This window comes from Macrobrachium rosenbergii, chromosome 41 (genome assembly GCF_040412425.1).
Source record: "Macrobrachium rosenbergii isolate ZJJX-2024 chromosome 41, ASM4041242v1, whole genome shotgun sequence".
Taxonomy (NCBI): Eukaryota; Metazoa; Arthropoda; class Malacostraca; order Decapoda; family Palaemonidae; genus Macrobrachium; species Macrobrachium rosenbergii.
In genome coordinates this window covers 16,090,381-16,110,770 of record NC_089781.1, presented here as the reverse complement: position 1 = coordinate 16,110,770, position 20,390 = coordinate 16,090,381, and the positions used below count along the sequence as shown (strand labels likewise).

At 35.6% G+C, this 20,390-nt stretch overlaps 2 protein-coding genes across 5 annotated transcripts in view; one reads left to right on the top strand and one right to left on the bottom strand.

Annotated features, from left to right (window-relative positions):
* The window catches only part of LOC136826668 (coiled-coil domain-containing protein 39-like), a 139,394-nt gene that overhangs the window by 66,110 nt on the left and 52,894 nt on the right, over positions 1 to 20,390 (bottom strand). The gene's annotated exons all lie outside the window — the stretch shown is intronic.
* LOC136826667 (solute carrier family 53 member 1-like) overlaps positions 1 to 20,390 on the top strand; it is a 73,121-nt gene that overhangs the window by 33,946 nt on the left and 18,785 nt on the right. For 3 of the 4 annotated variants that reach the window (XM_067084019.1, XM_067084021.1, XM_067084020.1), the window contains exons 8-14: positions 395 to 558; positions 1,642 to 1,792; positions 4,116 to 4,310; positions 4,508 to 4,677; positions 6,873 to 7,015; positions 8,036 to 8,150; positions 8,628 to 12,245. In XM_067084019.1, the coding sequence (XP_066940120.1) occupies positions 395 to 558; positions 1,642 to 1,792; positions 4,116 to 4,310; positions 4,508 to 4,677; positions 6,873 to 7,015; positions 8,036 to 8,150; positions 8,628 to 8,858 (1,169 nt within the window). In that variant the 3' untranslated portion in view covers positions 8,859 to 12,245. Of the gene's footprint in view, positions 1 to 394; positions 559 to 1,641; positions 1,793 to 4,115; positions 4,311 to 4,507; positions 4,678 to 6,872; positions 7,016 to 8,035; positions 8,151 to 8,627; positions 12,246 to 20,390 lie in introns of those variants that run through there. The other variant, XM_067084022.1, reaches the window with a different exon arrangement.

Sequence of the window (20,390 nt, the reverse complement as noted above, 5' to 3'; positions counted from 1 at the left end):
TGAATTGGCCCATGTAAGAAGACTACTTGGGTATTTCTAGTTTGGTTATCATCTGAAATTAATGTTTTTTCAGTAATGAAGTATTTCTTGCAACAACCAAAGGCCATGAAATTCTTATCTCCTAATATGGTGTTTTGCTTTTGAAAAAATTTTTTATACTGTGTAAATGTAAATGTTCAAACTATTTTATTACTTCATAGTTTATGAAGCATAGATTTACATGAATTCCAGTCTCCTTCCTTTCTGAATGACATTTGCATTGGCAACAAAAAACTTTAAGTTTTGTGATTTGTTGATAACAGTGCAAATCTATGGCAGGCATTTTAACAGTGCTGGGAATTAAGCATTTATTAACTGCTTTAGTGATATTAAATTTTTTTTTCTCTTCCATCAGGTGTAATATGGGCTTTGAGTGTACTTGGTTTTCTTTATGCAAGTGCTCTTTCTATACCGCCTTATACTGTACCTTTAGCGCTTTTGTGCTTTATGGTATTGTTCTTATTTAATCCAACACGCACTTTTCACCATGAAGCAAGATTCTGGTTGCTTAAAAAGCTGGTAAGTTGAGATGTTTGATTATCATTTTGGGGCAGTTTATAGAACAGAATAGAATAGAATATAGGATTTAGGCCAAAGGCCAAGCGCTGGGACCTAGGAAGTCATTCAGCGATTAATTGGAAATTGACAGTAAGAAATTTTGAAAGGTGTAACAGGAGGAAAACCTTGCAGCTGCACTATGAATTAATTGCTAGGAGAGGGTGTAAAGTAAAGTGGAAGGAAGAGAATATGAACAGAGGTACAGTAAAAGGAATTGAAAGGGGTGCAGCAAGGGGGGCCCCTGAAGGGACGCTGCAAAGAACCTTAAGTATTGTAATGCCTATAGTGCACCGCAATGAGGTGCACTGACAGCACTACCCTCCTACGGGGTGGGACAGTTTACGGTGTTATAAAACCTTAAGGTAAAATAATATAATCTTCCATTGTGAACACCAGCCTGTCCACAGCTACACTCTGCTCCATAGATGGGGAGAGACCGGGACTACGCAGGCTGGTATGAGGAGGGTAAAACTTATACCTGTGAAAGTGTAGGCTCGTATGTTAGGAAAAATACTAATTACTTTAGAATTTGGTATTTCAGTTGTCATCACTAGTTACTGTGTCCTTTATCATCAGGCGAAGAGTTGAAAAGTGTTAATCTTTATTTAGGGATTATATTTTATCTTAATAGCAGGCTAACTTTGAAATTTCATGAATTGTTGTTACGGTACATGAAAACGTTATAATATGCAATCATAAGGAAAGAGCGTAATGTGTCTACATAACAGATAAAGCTCATACTTTGACTGAGATGGCAGAAATGATTAAGTGAATGCAGATAATTAAAGAATAATGAAATATTTGACATAATCTTCCTGGCTTAAGATCCCTACGATGACACTGGGCTATTCAGTACTGTACATGCTCTTTGAAAGTTTGTTGAAATAATCAAGTAGAGCTTTGCTCTGAATGTCAGGAGTAGCATTATTAGCTAATCCTCAGAAGTTGATATTCATTCTGAATGTTTGGATTTTGTGCATACGTTAACTTCTGCGTCCATATTTAAAAAGCTTTTACAGTCTACTGTTTTTATTACTCTTGCAGGGGCGAGTTGTATGTGCACCATTTGTATTTGTGCAGTTTGCGGATTTCTGGCTGGCTGATCAGTTGAATACACTTGTTCAAGTCTTAAAGGATTTTGAGTACTCCTTATGTTTCTACATGCAAGGCATCAACTGGTATGATACACCTTCAGGTAGGTCCCAGATTTAACACTGGTTTATATGATGTTTGGGACAAAAACAAATGTGTTATTTTTCAAGCTTGGATTACCAGTTGGGCCGACAAATCTAGGGCGAACTCGGCTATATGCATGTCAGAGAGGGACCTACCATACAGTACTCGGATAAAGGCAATCCGACAACATATCCGTTATCTAGAAATGGACCATTAAAATTACTCTTTAGGTAGCACAACAGTAGAGAATGTGGGTGTTTGATCAAGCTGTAGAGGTGGCTTTGGATCATTGCATTGCAGCATTGCTATTCATATCAGCATAACTTTAATAAATGAATTGTTACAACACTTCTCTATGGGTTTGTTGGCTGAGGGTTGACAGCACATAGATAGCAGCTACCTAGTCACCCCAGGTAACTACTAGGAGATATGGCTGATGGCAACACTGTTGCACCAAACCTGGGAGACTAGTCTCCACACTAAAGAATTGGCAGAACTGTGGTTTCACTATATGCAAGCAAGGGGAATAGGGGCACCTTTAGAAAGTCCTATGTGCAGATACTGGGGGTTAGATGATTAGGGGTATTAAAGATTTCAGTCAACACAAGGACACCTGAGAACACAGCTAGGGATCCTTCAGCTCCCAATACATTCAGCAAGAGTCTACTGAAGAGTTTTTGGCGATGTAGCCCACAAGACAAAGTCGCTAAGGAGACGAGGCTTCAGGATCAATGGATGGAAGGAATGAAGAACTGAAGCTAGCTGCACGTACAAAACTAAAATAGGAATACAGGCAGTCCCTGGTTTACGACGGGTCTGGCTTATGACGTTCCGAGGTTATGACGCTTTTCAAATATATTCATCAGAAATTATTTCCTGGTTTACGACGCATCGTACGCCGATCCGACGGAAGAAATATGGCTCCAAAACAGCAGAAAAATCAAAATTTGTTGGTTTTTTGGATGAAAAATTCAATAAAAATCCAGTTTACATTGTTTTCAATACACCCAAAGCATTAAAAGTAAGGTTTTCTTAGGATTTTTAAAAATTTTTGACGATTTTTCGGTTTACGACAATTTTTGGTTTATGACGTGGCGGAAAAACGGAACCCCCGTCATAAACCGGGGACTGCCTGTACAAGATTGCTAGCAGATAAGGATTCCAGATACTCATAATAGACAGAGAGAGGTTCTAACAGAGGGAGAGTTAGAAATTGATTGCAAAGGAAAATTTATAAAAATGGAGCAAGCGGTTGTGAATTGCCCCACTTGGTACATTTTTGTTCTGTATGCAAGCAGGATTCTTCACAAGATATTTTGTGCACTTTCACCTAAGCTTATGATGCTGTGTTGAAGGTGTCTTGGCTTGCCAGGTAAGCAAATTAATAGGCACTGCTCAGCAAATGATCTGCCCACCATATTAATAGTATCTGAAACATTTCTTTTTATTCCATTCTCTCAAAAATAAATGTTTCAAAAGTCTAAGAGCACCAGTAAATTTTCATAATTAATTTTTAAGGTTTTTTATATTGGATGATGATGATGATGATATTGATGATGATGATATTGATAGTGATGATGATGTAAGATCTTTTCTTGAGTGTAAATCTTGATATATTGCTAAAGAAAGACTAAAAATCCCTAAACTTTACACATACTACTGTCCTCATCTGATGATGAAGACAGTAGTTCTTTAGAGCTCAAGGATTTTCAGTGTATCTTGAGCAATACATCAAGATTTACATTCAAGGAAAAGGGTCTTGTTTATCTTCATCTTTAAAGAAAGTGACTGTTCTCTGTAGTCTTCAATGATAATGATAATGTTGTACTGTGTACCCAAAATGAACTTAATGCTTTAGTTATTTTTTGGACACTTGGTGTTATCAGGGATGTTTTAGTTCAAAATTAATTTTTAAGTGAATATTATATTTTTAAGTGAATATTATTATTATTAGTATTATGTATTCAGAAGATGAACCCTATTCATATGGAACAAGCACACCACAGGGGCCACTGACTTGAAATTCAGGCTCCCAAAGAATATGGTGCTCATTAGGAAGTAAGACAAGGTAAAGGGAAATACTGAAGAGATCTCATTTATTAAAAAGGAAAAAAAAAATTAATAGATAAAAATGTATTAAAATGCAAGGAGAATAGCGTTAAGGTAGTAATGCATTGCATCTCTGAACTTTTGAAGTTCCAGTTGCACGACACCCTCAGGGAGACTGTTCCTGAGTCCAACAGTGTGAGGAATAAAGGACCCCTGGAACTGCGAAGTTATAAAAGTTATTTGAGTGTTGTACTCTGTTACCAAATTTAAATTCACTTGTTCTTTTTCCACAGTGGACAACGTGTGCATTAACAAGACTGCAGTTGTCAGGAATATTGTGGCATGCTTGCCTGCATGGTGGCGTTTTGCGCAGTGCCTGAGACGTTACAGAGATACAAAGGAAATGTTTCCCCATCTTGTCAATGCGTTTAAGTATTCGACCACATTTTTCGTGGTAACATTTTCCTCCTTAACTCAAGTATATAAAGGTAAGTTAAAAATGTGATGATGAAGTGCTTTCATCTTAGTAATTCACTGTTTGTGATAAAATTATCATATAGATGTAAGATTTATTAAAACTAGACATCACAATATTGTAAGCAAAATACAATTTCAAGAAAATGATTACACTGTCATTATTTGCATGATCAGAATCTGTTATAAAGCATGGTAATATCCTTTGCAGACCAGTATGAGGACAGCATCAATAATCCCTTCTTCTATATGCTGGTCTTTTCAATGTTGTTCAGCTCATGTTTTGTCTACTGGTGGGACATGGTTATGGACTTTGGCGTTTTCGACAAGAATGCTGGGGAATTTAAATTCCTAAGGGAAGAGTTAGTTTATTCTTCCCCTGTAAGTATTGTTTTTGTTGTATGACTTAAGTACTATATAGGAATTTATGTATATTCTATTTTCTCCTTGAAAATGATAACATAGTTATGCTGTGGTAACAGTGGATTACATTGCTATACTGGTTTTTGAACAGCTTCTTGTAACAAACTGAAACCAGAGATAGTGATTTTACCCAACTACTAATGATATTTTTTCATGTAAGAATCATCTCTAAGGACTTGAAATGACCAAAGAATAGTTTTGTATATGTAAAGTTAACTGAAGCTAATTCTCAGTCCTGTAAGGCTGTATTTTTATTGAATTGATTGTAGTGCAAAATGTAATTTTTTCTACAAATCCTTTAACAATAACCTATTTGTGCATCATGCTCAAATCCAAGAAGTGAAAAGACCATTAGATAGCTCAGGTATTTTTGGTGCATGCACATACATTCCATTTGGTTTGGTTTAGTTAATTTGTAAATGAATTTTGGAGGAGTAATAGGTATTAATTGAAAAAAAAAAGGATAAAAATACATAAGAATCATTACAAACCTGTAATGAACACATAGGCTCATTAAACTGTAACCTGAATAGCAACTTAGGCAGGTGGCACGCTTGAGCTGGCAACCTCTGGCAAGGTGAAAATGACCTGAAGAATTTTGAGAGTTCCTTGGGAAGGAAGAGCAAAGGAACCCAAGGGTCCAAAGAAAACATCCTAAGAAAACAACCTCCATAGGGGGCGATAGTGCTGTCATTGCACCTCATGCAGTGCACTGTAGATATTATTGGAGGTTCATGGCAGCATCCCTTCGGCCCCTAGCTGCAATCCCTTTCATTCCTTTGACTGTACCTCCATTCATATTCTATTTCTTCCATCTTACTTGCCTCAACCCTCTCCTAACAATTTTTTAATAATGCAACTGTGAGGTTTTCCTCCTGTTATACCTTTCAAAGTTTTTTACTCTCAATTTCTGTTTCAGCACTAAATGACTTCATAGGTCCCAGCGCTTGGCTTTTGGACCAAATTCTGTATTCTATTCTATTCTGCTCCAAAGAAAACAATGTCACAAGCTGGATTGGAACCACATTTGAAAATCAGAGAATGTGGTAATAGATGTGAGAGACTAAACTATATGCGCTACTTCTTGAAAAGGTACAGTGGAGGAAGAGGCCTGAATTTGGCAAAAAGCCAAGTTTCCACAACTACAGATAAGAAGGCAGGAATCATTTGTCCTCTTCTCTGAAGCAGGAGCTTGTCTTGCTGAAACCTTTGGGCCAAAAATGACTAAAACAACTTTTGTAACCTCCTGTGCAATAAATAAAGTTTTGTTGCACTAGAGGTGCTAGTAGCCAAGAATCAAGTTAATCTGGAGATTAAAAAACGGTACAGAGATTGCGGCAAAAGTAGTTCCAGGACATCAATCCTTGTTTCGTAAGCTAATCATCTGAGGTGATATCTTATGAAACAGCAGTGACTTGCCAGAGCTGAAAAAAGGAGATAATGTCTTAAAATTCCTTGGTGATTCAAGAAGAGGAACAAAATGGGTGTCTTCCTGAGAACTGGCTGTCATAGAAATGTACGTAAATAAGCATCTCAAAATCTTGGAGGAAAATTTTACTCTATTTGCTATAGAAGAAAGCAAAGGACAAGTCCTAGGTATCTCCTGACTGCTTGAAGCACGAGAAAACCTGAAGAATCATAAAAAAAAATATTCCACGGAATCTCAATCCTAGAGGTTTTTCTTGTCATAGTTGGATTTGGAGGACGCAACATGTCATGGTCAGAGAAAACAGTCTTAGGAGAAGATGAATGCAGGCTTAAATCGAAGGAGCAACAACACAGTTTCTTTGAGTTAAGAAAATTATCAGCCAGTGAGTGGAAGCAGATATGATAAAGAAATGAAAAGGCCAAATGAAAATTGGAAATAATGCAAGATAATTCCGATTAGTTCCAAAAGTCTGGGAATCCCTTGGAGTTGTTGAGTCAACAAACATACCAAAGTGAACGTAAGAATGTTTGCCGACCTCTCTGAGCCAACTAAGCTTTTTTCTTCTAAAGTGGAATATGATTGGGGTTTGCACATCTGCACAAATAGGCTATTTTTAAATAATGGGTTTGTGGTGAAACATGTACAGTATTTTATTTCCTTGCCAAAGTATTTAAGATTTTACCATACAATGTAGTAATTTACCATGTAATTTTTTTTATTTCAGTACTACTATTACTTTGGTATAATTGAGGACTTTATACTGAGATTTAGTTGGACATTTTCCTTGGTCCTCACAGAACTGCACATCGTCAATAAAAGCAACAGTGAAATTGTCATCTCTGTTCTTACACCATTGGAAGTTTTCAGGTTGGTGTTGCAGTAACCACAAAATTAATTCTACTTAATACAAGTATATAGTTTATGACACTATAGCATGTCTTCAAATTTTTTTTATTACAAGGACTTCATAATACATCTTACCTTTATACAAATATTTATATTAGGAGGATTTGATAATACAAATTACCTTTATATATCTTCATTATGTATTCAGAATGCTCTCTTTGATCCGGTAACTGGTAAAATTAAAGTTTCTCTTCAATAAACTGAATAGAAGGAAAATCAGCTTTGATAGTGGTAAATAAATATGGGAACCATTGAAAGCTAAGTCCTAGAGAATAAACACGCTTCAGGTATTGAAAACCCACAGTTGGTCACATGGAGGCCTTAGAGCCAAAGAGGGTGTGACTGAGTCAGCATAAGCTATTTGATGACTTAACGGAAGTACTACAGAAATTATGACTACCCTTGAAAAACTAACATTCCTTGAAGAACAGTTTTGGAAGTAAAATCACTGCTAGTTTTATGAATCTAAATTTTGTCCTGTTTAGAATCTCAGCGGTTTCAGGCCGTTAGAACAGAACTTATCACACTGCTTGTATAAGAAATATATGTAAGATATCTGTATTACACAAGTCATTTGATACTAAGCGCTGTATGTTGGATCAGAAATGGCATTGGGTTTGAAAGGCAAAATTTAATGTCATTAAACCAAGTAATGTTCAGGAATATTTTTTTTTAACTAATTGTTGTAGCTTATGTACAGTTTTGCATAACAATTCTTTCTATGGGTAATATCTGTGATGGTAACACTTGTAAAACTTTATAAAACTATATAGTTTTATAAAGTTTTACAACTGTTACCATCAGATATATTATTGTGGACTTTAAAGAACAATTCTTTCTATCATATACGGTATGCTTCTTAACCACCCAGTAAAAAACAACGATAGAAATCGCAAATCCCAAAGTATTTTCAAATTAGGTATTACAGTTGTATACATGAATGTATTGAATTTCAGCACATTTACTCTGGTCTTGTTGCAGGCGTTTTATCTGGAACTTCTTCCGTCTGGAGAACGAGCACATCAACAACTGTGGTAAATTCAGAGCTGTTCGGGACATTTCTGTGATACCAATGGATGCTTCAGATCAGGCACAGGTTTGTCATTCCTCATGTATTTCATTATGAAACCTTTTAATGCCTGGGGAATCGTCACTCGTACCTTTGAAAACAGTACACAGACTCTTTCTTTTTAGCCATAGCTTTATATAAAGTACAGAAAAGTGACCTACTATAATATCATTATTATCATTATTAATCAGATGACATACCCTATTCGTATGGAACAAGCTTACAGGGGCCTTACTGAAAGAAGAGACATAAGTACAAGGTGACCTATTTTAAGGTAGTAATGCATTGCACCTTTGCTTGAACTTTTTGAAGTTCTAATTGCACAACATCCTTAGGAGACTATTCCACAGTCCAACAGTATGAGGAGTAAAAGACCCCTGAAACTGAGAAGTTTGACAGTGTGGCACATTTACTTGATATTGGTGGTGTTCAACAAATTACCCCCTGTTTTTAAATTAAACAACTTTTTGCAATGTGAGGATCAATTTTTTGTTTTTTTTACAGATTGTAAAGATGATGGACGAAGTTGAGGGTGTAATCAATCGCAAGAAGAAGAAGGCTGCAGGCAAACAACGTAAGGGCATTGATTCTCGTCCGTTGCTTGCAGAAGGGAATGTTGGTGTTGGTGAAAGTGTAGATGAAGAAGCAAACTATCTCACAGTCACCTCAGTAGAGCTCCGTAATTGGTTTAGGGGCATAACGGGGCAACGTAACACACAAAATGCTAATGCTTAAGCCTTTTCACTGGTGGAGGTATTAACAGCATGCTAATTCAGCCTGAAGAAATGTTACCCTACAGTTATAGGCTTAATGGTTAATGATGTAAGAGACTATATTCGTTGAGGAAACAATGTTAATGGTGTAACCTACTGTAATGAAGGAAAAAGAAGTCTATATTAATCCATATGCATGAAAGGGCTTACTGACTGTTCCTACACATTTTTTTGTAGAGTTTCCTCATGACATTGAGATGAATCTTTCTCAAGTGCTAAGATGTTATATCAGTAGTTTATTCACACACATGTATGAAACATTTAGATATATGTGTATTGGTACAAGTTGGAAGAAATCTTGTAGTAATAATCCACATGTACACAGGTATATTTTGAAGAACAGTCCGTCCATACACACACACATACACACACACACGTTTATGTGCACAGTGGCTGATGGGCATGATGTGTACAAGGTGGTAACATTAGAATTGCACAATATGCAGTACTCCAAATTTGTTGATTACTTTTAAAATTTTGAATGATGATGCAGTAATCATTGACAGTCAAAATGCAACAAGGACTCTTTAGTGCATGTTGCACTTAAATCTTTTGACAACTAAAGTAATCAGCCAAAATTATGGGGACCACCAACACTGGTAGGAAGTATTTTCTTGTATAATACACTACAAAACATTAGGTCCTCAACACTGTAAAAACTAGGATGATTCTACGATGTTTCTAAATTTTACAATTCCTTGTGTATTGTGCCCTAGGGGTACTATTATTAAACTCGTGTGCACAGGATTGAATGAACTCTAGTCAGTCCTTCAAATCAAAACTTAGTCTAACACTAGTCAGACTGATACAGGAGCTTCCTCGTAGGTTATGATATTGATATGAGCATTCCCATCTCTGGTCTTTTTCCTCTTGCAAATGGATCCAGTTTTTCCCTGCTAAATTGTGTCTGTCAAATTTTGATGTTTCTGAGCATTCGCCATTTTCAGATTTGACAGTACGTATAGGATAAATGGAGGGAAAATGCTTCTCTTTTGTTCATGATCATTTTTACTTTTCACTGTGCATGCTATTTGAGGACAAAAACGGGATAGGTGCAATACTGAGGGTTATAATTTTTCTCCCTCTTGTGATATCTTGATTGTAACGTAATTGCATTCAAAATAAAATGCACATGAAATATCTTGTAAAACCATGTACCTCAAGTTTGTCTTTTAAACTAATTCTTTTTATTTTACTCACCTTGCATCGTGAGTGCATTACTATAAACCAAAAAGTTGTTACTAAAACGATAAAGTACAGGTAATTAGAGTTTTTTTGGTAGAGATTTTAAATAATGCTATTGTCCTTGAGAGGGACGCTAAGGACACAGGAAAGTAAGTGTGTACTTCTGTTACTGAAGTTTTACTTGAATGACTCTGTTTAACATAACAGATATTGCTCTTTGTAGGACTGCAAATTGGCAGATTTTGTTGAAAAAGGGGTTGTGTATTTTATTAAAGAAATTTTCTCTTACTGCTTTGGTTTTGCTATGAGAGGGAATTTGGACAACAGCAAATCTGCACTGTTCAATGCATGTTTTAGGGACCAGGAAGAGCCAAGTAGTTTAAAAGTTTATGGGTGAATTGTAATTCTAGAAAGTATATTTTGATGGAAATCCTTTTTGAGTTAAAAATTTTCATAGCCTGTAGAGATTTACGAGCTTGCAAACAAATTTATTAGGGTACATTTGATTATCCCACAGAAGTCATCTCTAAGTTGTATAAAATTATAATTAACATGTAAATAGTACTTAATCTTCAGTATAGAACATATTCAAAGCCAGCATTGTGTACTAGTACTGCGTTGGAAATAATTTTGTCAAAGGATTTTGTGCATCAGCAGTTTACGCTAGTTGATGTTTTTGATTTTCCATGCGTAGTGATCATCAGACAACAGTAATGTGTATTATTAAACACTCCTGAAGAGTGTGGGAATGTCCAGGCCTGGATATTGGATTCACAAAAGTATTCCAAAAGCTAGCTCATGGTACCTAGATTATCCTATTTTGTATATTTTTCTTAATATGCACATTATTTTTTTACTGCATACTTTACGCATAAAGGCAGTTATTAGCGCCAAATTCTTTTATGCATCAAGTATTATGCACTTATTTGATGTTTGCCTCTTTTTGAAAATATTTTATTTACATGGTTTGAGTTTCCAGTGATTTTTGTTGATTTTGAAAAGGATGAAGTGAGAAATCTTTAATAATTCATGAAAATAAGCAAAAATGAATTCATTTAGTAACTACTTGTTTTGTATGTTCACACCTAAATTAGTATGCAATGAGTTTTTTAAAGAACAAAGGCCAGCGGAATAGGCAACCTTATCCCCTTTTCTAGCCAGTCCTGAAGAAAACAGGGAAAAGATAAAGTAAAGTGAGACAACCAGAAGGCAAAGTAATAGGTCTGCCTCTTCAAGGCAAGTAAACAGAAATCATGAAAAAGTCATGGTGAACAAAAATAATTCAATATTCTTTGTAAATCTATTTGCCTTCAAAGCTTAGCATACTCTCACTGTAGTTTGTGATTTTCAGTCTGTTTATAAGTACCATAGACTTACTTCAGTTGTTTTCCAAGTTTGATTTTAGAAGTGCCATGGATCATTTTCCAAATTTTTTTAATTTTCAGTCATGGTAGATATACCATAAGGTCTTGCCCTAAAGTTTGCGATTTACACTATTAATTTTAAAAGTGCCGTAATAGCACATCCATTCTTGCCCAAGAGACTGTGATGTAAAAAGACATGCATGCAAGTTTGAATTCTTCTTTAGTTTGACCACAGGTCAGTGTGAATAGCAGCAGGACTGGAATATTAACATCTGTTACATTTTCACAATACCCAGGCCTGGACACACATAAGTTAAATTTGTGAAACATACACCAACAACTTTACCGTAAAATATTACGCTGCCTTTTCAACACAGTTAATATTTTGTCTGATAGAAGGTAAACTTTTATTAGGGCAGTGATATAGTGTGTTGCTCCCAGAATGTCATATTATGTTGACTACCAAACTAGGATGTGATTATTTTCTTTAAGTTACCAAAATACAGACACATGGAACCAAGTGAAATTTCTTATAGTCATTAAATTACTGTAAAGTTAAGGTTATTTTTGTTAGACAACCAAGATGACAGTAGAAAAAAAGGTACAGGGTATTTTTGACTGGAGTGACAGTTTCTGTATACTGTAATGTATGTGAAAATACACTTTGGGTAAAGTTCCTTGGTGTACAAACTTACAAAACATGAGGACTGTAGATTTTACTTTCTTGCTTGTTGTGCAATAATCATATAGTCATTATTAATGGTTATAACTATTAAAATACATATTTTCATTATTTTAAATTCTGCTTTTGATTTAGAGCCGAATGTGTTTGATATTTTGTTTGAATACACAGGTTGACTTAATGGTTTAGTCGTAAATATTTCCCTGTGGTTTTAAGACGCTGTAAAACAAGTACTATTTTACTTACACAGGTTAATGAGCAGTTACTGCTATATAATTATGTAGAAACTGAGAAAAGACACCATTGAGTAGGCCTCAAAAGAATGAATGACGACTGAATTCCAGGAAGAATTTTATGGAAAAATATTAAGATGGAAGAGAAAAGTTTTGGAAGATTTCCATTTGTGCAAGGTGTGATTTTTGTCAATTCAAAATAAATGATTGGGAGATGAGTGCCCAGGACCGAACTCTCAGGCAACAGAGAGTCTTACGGGCTGGGTTCTGGTTGCTAGGGCTTGTGAGGTTCGGTAAGTTGGACAGCTTAGCTTGGCCTGATTTTGAAGAAATTCTTATAGGTTACATATTTTCACTTTCAGTAACTGCCATAGAACTAATATCACAAAAGCTATCAGAACTGTTTAGATGTCAGTATCTTCAAGCTTTGGCCACTACACCATGTGCAACTCACATTTAATGCCTGCTAGGCAGTGCTGTAATTGGAACAATTATTTCTAAGTGATTTCATACAATAGAAAACGCTTTGATTTGGGGTTCCTAAGACAAGCTATGCACACCATACAGAGGATACAGTAAGAACAAAATAGGAATTTTTAGATCCACCTATGGACAATGTCATTTTATGTCTTAGGAAACTCAACGGTTAAGAATCAGATATTAGACGGTAGAGGATTTGCTCGGATTGGAATATAGTTACCTTGACATTTATGCTTAAACAGTGATTCATTAACCTCAAGCTGTGGATTGAAAATAATATAGGGTTGAACAGATTATTTACTTATTTCGTGAAGCTTTACAGATTTTAGATATTACAGCATTGATATTTGATTTTATTTATTTGATTTTATTTTATAAATTATTTTGTAGATCAAAGTTCTCATCAGGCTGGGGCTGCCTATGCAAAGCCAAAATTATAATTTGCTTGACATTCAGTTATGTTGTTTTTAGAACTGTTACAGAAGATCAGCCATTCACGTAGCTCTTTAGATTAAATGTAACGAAAAGCAAGCATTTTGTCTGCTGCTCAGTTATGAAATTTTGTATCTTGTTAAAGACATCCATTTAGGTTTAACTGTTTTAGACAAGGAATAAGTCTAATACAGTGATTCATAGTATAACTGGAAACATAAAAGTACTTTATACAGGACCTCATGTTTCACAGGTATATATACTCGTATACTGTATATGCTTGTAGTACAGTATTTTCTTTCAATGCCTTTACCACTGTAGATGGACTATTAAGCTTTTATAATGCACCATCACTGGAAGGTCTACCAGTAATTTTTTTTTTTCAAATCTTCATACACAGGTACTTACATTGTGAATTTTAAGAAACTTGATAGAATGAATCCTTCCTAGGTTTGTTTCATAGGACATGTTAGGCTGTCATGATAGCAAATTATCACAAAGGTTTTCAGGTTGAAAAAGAGTCATCTAGTGTTTTATGTGGTAGTGTAAATAATGGTGCTAGCCATAAATGAACATGTGAAATAAAAACTTGGTGGTTTACATTTTCAGTTCTTGAAATTTCACTATCCTGTTAATGTTCGGAACAAAATCGAGAGGGGCAGACATGGCCTCTTCCAGACTGTGAACTGCTAGACAGTTGAATAATGATTTCACTGTGACATTTAAACCCATTGCGAGTGGCAGGAGACTGCCGACATTGCACCTTTTGTTGTGTATTTTGTGATGATGTCCCTTGGGTCCTTTAACTGCTTTGCTTTCTCCTAGATTTGCTCCAGTTTGCCTTCATTGACGAACAAATCCATTTTTTGATCCCGTCTGATTAAACTTCAGTAATTTTACAACAACAGTAATCATTAACATTTTGTTGTTTATTAACAGGGGCTAATCCAGATAAAGGGAAACATGTTTTCATGCCTTTGCACCTTTTGAAATCAGTTCCACAGACCACCATTTCAGTGGAAGTAAAGAGGCTTTCATCTACTTATACAGTACATTGTTGTAGAAGCTAATTTAATGACAGTGATACATATCTGTTTAGTTTGCTTTACAGTATCTCTATAAACTGTGTATGGCAAGCTTACTTTAAAGGTTTAAACTCTTTATGAACCATCACATCCAGTTAGACTATTTTGTGTTTAAAAACAGTGTTTTATACAATTTTAATTTATAAGCTGTTCTTCCTTTGTACAATATTTGGTGGGTAATAAACTGTCTGTGGGTTAGGTACATCTAAAATTGATCAATATTTACAGTATACATTGGATTTTGAAACAGCGTTCTAGGATGGATGGAAAGCCTTGGGATTGGGGAACTGAAAAGCCTGTCTGCTTTAATGGTCAGATGCCGTAAACTGTTTACAGCATGAAATGGTTTTATAAAGACATTGCATGTTCACATTGCATCCGTATGTGAGCATAAGCATTTATGGGTTACTGGTTGTGGTTCTTATGGTTAACGTTGCATGAAGGTATTTTCAATTGGATAATGTGAGTTTATGGCAAGCAAAATTTCTGAAACTGGTGAAATTCTCCAGGTAAGTCCAGTCATACTTTGTATTTTTAAAGATATTAACTTTGTCATTATGATTTTTCTAATTATATTGATTTGGCTATCTGTCATCTTAGTTACATATATTCAAAGAGAGCTTTAAGAGCTTTCTCTGGACACTTTTTAAGCTGGATGGAGAAGAGAAATAGTAATGCAAATTGCATTCGTATCACAGATGTTGCTGATCTTGGCACATATTAAGAAAAACAACAGTGTACAGGTGGCATATAACAGGGCAACAATTGGTGCACAATATTGCATACAAAAATGAAAAGGGATGTGCAAAGGGAAGTTTTATGTACTGCTGAGAAATAACTAGTCAACACAGTTGTTTAAGCCTCACATCACAGCTATGATGGATGCACAACATAAACAACAGTTACACATGCTTAAAATAATACAGCTGTTTTGGTGAAAGTATTTTAGAGAATTACTCAGCACTTGACGAGGCCTCCGTCTCACTCACTCTACATACTATTGATAAGTATTCACTTACATCACGGCCGACAGTTGCACGGTCCATACTGGGAAATCTCCGTAGGGGAGTTAATGCTGTCAGTGCCCCTCATACAGTACACTGTAGGCCTTACTTAAGGTTTTTAGCAGTGTCCCTTCAGCCCTTAGTTGCAACCCCTTTCGTTTCTTTTACTGCACTTCCATTTATTTTCTCTTTCTTCATCTCACTTTCAACCTTCTCCTAACAATTGTCTAATTATGCAACTGCAAGGTTTTCCTCCTGTTCCATCTTTAAAATAATTTTTTACTCTTGATTTCCCTTTCAGTGCTGAATGACCCAATCATAGGTCCCAGCCAGCTTTTGGCCTTTGGCCCAAATTTTGTATTCCATTCCATACTTGGAAATTTCGTACCACACCCAGTTTGACTGAGAGCAGCACTGTTCTTTATCTAGTAAAATCTAGGATTGGGTGGTTTTATCACAGTAGTGTGTGATGGATTTTCTCTTTCTAATGTTTACAAATTTAGGCTAGAAACAATTTACCTTGTGATAACACACGAGCAGGTAAGAAATTCTGGTTTCTAAAGGTAATGATATTAAAGGTAAAGATACAGTTTGTGAAAAATATGTTCAACATGTTCTCCAAATGTTTATGTATTTGTTTTTTGTTATTCTTTATTTTTTCTTGGATGGATAAAAAAAGTATAATACTGATGAAATGCTCTTCGTATTTTGGGTAATATAACTGAATTTTATTTTAAATTCACAAACATTTTTTCAGTTCCTGTCCGTAATCAGGGTAATGTATTGCAGCAGAGAATGAATGAATTTGAAAGTACAGAAGTAGCTATTAGTGTGTCTTGATTAAATTTTGGGGAGATGCTGACTTACTCGAGCAATCAGAAACTAAAGTACACAGCAGATACGAATGGATGTGAAATGTCTTTATAAACTTTTCCTATTTTCTTTAAATAATTTTGCTCACTTGAGTACAATTTTTTTTATAAGAATTATCCGGGAGCATTTCTTGATGTATACTGATACATTTTGACAATATTTATTGCCGATGACATTGCTATTTTGCGAAGGAGTCTTAAATTTTTAAGGTAAAAACTGTCGATGATAACTGTATGCTCTTGGCTTGTTGGTAACTCTGATCAGTCACATGGGAACACTATTTAAAGAATATTTCGTTTAGCTTTCAACCGTTTGGTACATTCGAAATACCACATAGTGGCCCAGACAAAGAATTCTCTGTAGTGTGGTGTTCAGTGGGAAAAATATGAACCTCAAGAATTACTTCTGCTTCATTGCCAAAGTTTGTTAGGTGACTGCTCACATCCAGGTTTTTGTGTACAAATTCAAGAAGCTGTCTGGGATTAATTTCAACATTTATGAGACCAAGACACGTATGAGAGAGAGAGAGAGAGAGAGAGAGAGAGAGAGAGAGAGAGAGAGAGAGAGAGAGAGAGAGAGAGAGAGATTTCCCTAGTGACAAGTAATTAGAGATATAAAATTATTTTTTATTCAAAGGCTAGTGTTACAGAGGATTAAGGGCCTCTGTTAGCAAGACCTGATAAAAAAAAGTAAGAACAAAGGAGAGGAACTTGATTAGCCTACGAAGTTTCCTAACAGCCAAGTGACATAATTCAAAGCAACTGAAATAAATTCAACTGCTTTATGCTCGAACTTTTGTCATATGAAGAAAATTCTCATTTACTCAATTCCAAGTAACTTGCCACGGTTTGGTGTTACGTTTGAAGACGAGTGATGAAATAAACTGCAACCATATAACAGGCTGATGAAGACTTAATAATACCAATTCCCTAGACTTTGTAAAGTCAGACATCTCTAGACGCAAGTCTGCGCTGTCTGTGAAAGACCTTGACAAGAAATGGATTATGGAAGTCAGGGGTAAAAAGTACATATGATCCCCACCCCACGCATGAATGACAGTCTTTTGTTCTTCAGGGTAATGATACTCTTTCCACTCGCTTGATTTTGTGGGGTTCTTACGCTACAAACGCCTTATTACGATTGTCTTTTGTTTCTTGATAATGAATAGAACTCTTTGTGTTTCCACGGTCTTATGGACTCATTATGAAATGCATTTTTCGTCTGTTTCCTTAGTTAGGTCTAATGAACTGTATTTGTTGAAAGCTTTTCACTTCATTTCATGATTATTTGTATATATATTTGACATTTAAAAAAGACGAAAAGTTTTGTAATTATTATATGGTGTTTATTTGTTTTTAATGATGCAGAAAGCAACACTGCGCCCAATTTAAATGAAAATAAATGACCAATTAAAATGCTACCTGTATGATTCATGTAAAACAATTTATTGTGCATTTGATGTCATACAATTATTGCATATCAATGTATTACTAGAACAAATCTTGTTTTATGTGCTCCCTGTAATTTTAATCAGCTGTAGCACCAAAATATGAGGCATTTTGTTATATCTATCACACAACACTCTCAATTATGAACAAGAAATACTGTATAAAGTGTATTATTCATCTTTATACAAAACTGCTGCACATAAGTGCATCAATGTCAAGGAGCCATTGTTTTATATGCTATACTGGAGCATCAAGACTTCAAACATTTTGACAGATAAAATCCCAAACCCTGATAAACAGAAGCCTGAGCAAAAGCTAACAAAATTAACGCTGCCTTTTTCTTCTTCATCTTCGTACAGAAGCGTTTACATAGAGGGCTGTGTAGGCCTACGGAAAAGACGCAGTCCATTAAGGAACTGGGGGCTCGGATTAATGGTACTATTTTCAGTCTCGTTACAGCACAGTTGATCTTTAGAGTTTGCCAACAAAGTATTGTTAAACTAGACACTTCAACTTGTTGTCATTCCCACGGTTCGATAGTGACACTTTACGTCATACTTTGTCCGTGCACATGGCTTTAAATGCACAAGTAAAACTTGCGTAGATTGGTAAATAGAGCAAAGTAAAAGAAACATGCAAAACTAGAAAAACAACGTGCGAGCAAATAAGGCTCCGTTGCATAGGCCTATCCTCATCCCCGAATCCGGCTAGAGAGAGAGAGAGAGAGAGAGAGAGAGAGAGAGAGAGAGAGAGAGAGAGAGAGAGAGAGAGAGAGAGAGAGATTTGTATTTCTAATCTCCTTCTCCCCTTCACTACAGAATTTCAAGTGTTTCACTGTAGAAAGCAAACCACAATATAGTCTAATTCTAGGAATGATTGAAACGAATGGATGCAATAAGACAAAAAGGAACTCGAACTTGAACTACTACTTCTTTTTCGACCTTATTAATCCCACTGTATAGCAGGGTCGGCCGCTCGAGTCAACTTTCTCCATCTATTTCTATTCCTTGCATCTGCTTCCCCTAGTCCCACCTCACCCATATCCCTCCCCACCACATCCATCCATCCATCCGATCCGCTGACGCCCCACACTCCCCACCCGCCATCACTGGCATGTTCTTAGCTCTCTCGAACTTAAACTGTCCGAGAGTAACAAGGAACACACGGAAAAAGGAAAAGAATAATTATCATTCCTGGGATATCTTAATAAGAGTTTCTATGACCTGCCTAAGGTCACATATTCATCGTCTGTGACGCCGTTGGACGCAAAGGACCTCCGTAAACTTCCGCCACTAAGGATGTGATAATGAAATATGTTACTGGAGGACACGCGATATCAATTCTTTTGATATATCGCAGGAATTATAATTACCCTTTTCTATGCGTTCATTTTAGTTCCTTGTTTTTCTCTTAATTTACGTAATTACACAAGGAAATTGACGCCTAGACGTAGGGCAGACAGGGAGCGCATGGGGTAATTATTTCGTCAAGTTGAAAGAAAACTTCGTGGTACAGAGAAGCACAATCGTACTACAAGTGCTGAATCGTGGGTGAAACTTTTGTATAAAAACCTCTACAATCTACACTATTAGCCTCTTTGTACACATATGTAGAATCTCATACCGACACTACACCATTTGCCTCATAGCTTGTACACATCCTTTCCTGGTGTTTGGTGTTCCTGTCCTCTGCAGCCTCACTACCAACCCTTCCTCTCCAACTCATCTGTCTAAACTTTTGCTTCAAACAAGTAATGATCTGAAATCCATTCAGTCCCTTAACTTCCTACCATTACATCCATCAGCTGTTTTCCTTCCACTCTGTAAAACAAAATAATCTAACACATTTTTTTTTTATTTTCATCTTCAGTCAAGAGTTCTCCAAATAAATAACTTTCTGCAAAACACACCCCAATCTCATTGACTGCAGGGGTTCCATACCTACCCCTACCTATAAAACCATCTCTTTCTGCTACCTACCTTTGTGTTTAAATCATCTAGCACAACCACTCTTTCATGCTCTCTAAACAAACCTAGACAGACATAGATATGGACCCTGAGCAAGATTATCTCTTCTGCTCTATTTTTTCCATATGTACGCACCACTACATCAATTTCTCCTGCCACAAACAGTCATATCCTTACAATCCCTGAGCAGCGCGTGTGTGTTCAGACACTGTCCTTTCACCTTTGTCTCAGTACACCCAGCTTTCTCTCCTTAAAAAAATCAAATATACAGTACATTTATTTTCTTCTTCACCACTTACATTTCCATTGAGCCCTACGACTTATTATTATTATATATTATTATTATATATGCATATATATGAGATATATATGTATAAATATATACATACATACATATATATATAATATATATATATATATATATATATATATATATATATATATATATATATATATATATATATATATATATATATATATATATATATATATATATATATATATATATATACATACATACATACATACATCAATCATTATTTGCAAAACAATTCCCGTAGACCTTATACATTCAAATAATTTTGTTGGTAAAATCGACGGCTGATTTTACGAATTACCTACGAAATTTAAAATTCGTAGAAGGCTTCAGCTGAATCACGCAAGAATTGAGAATAAGGTTGCGTCATCCGTTGATTTGTCAGAGATAATCTGAATCATTTACTCAAATCTCTGACAATCTTA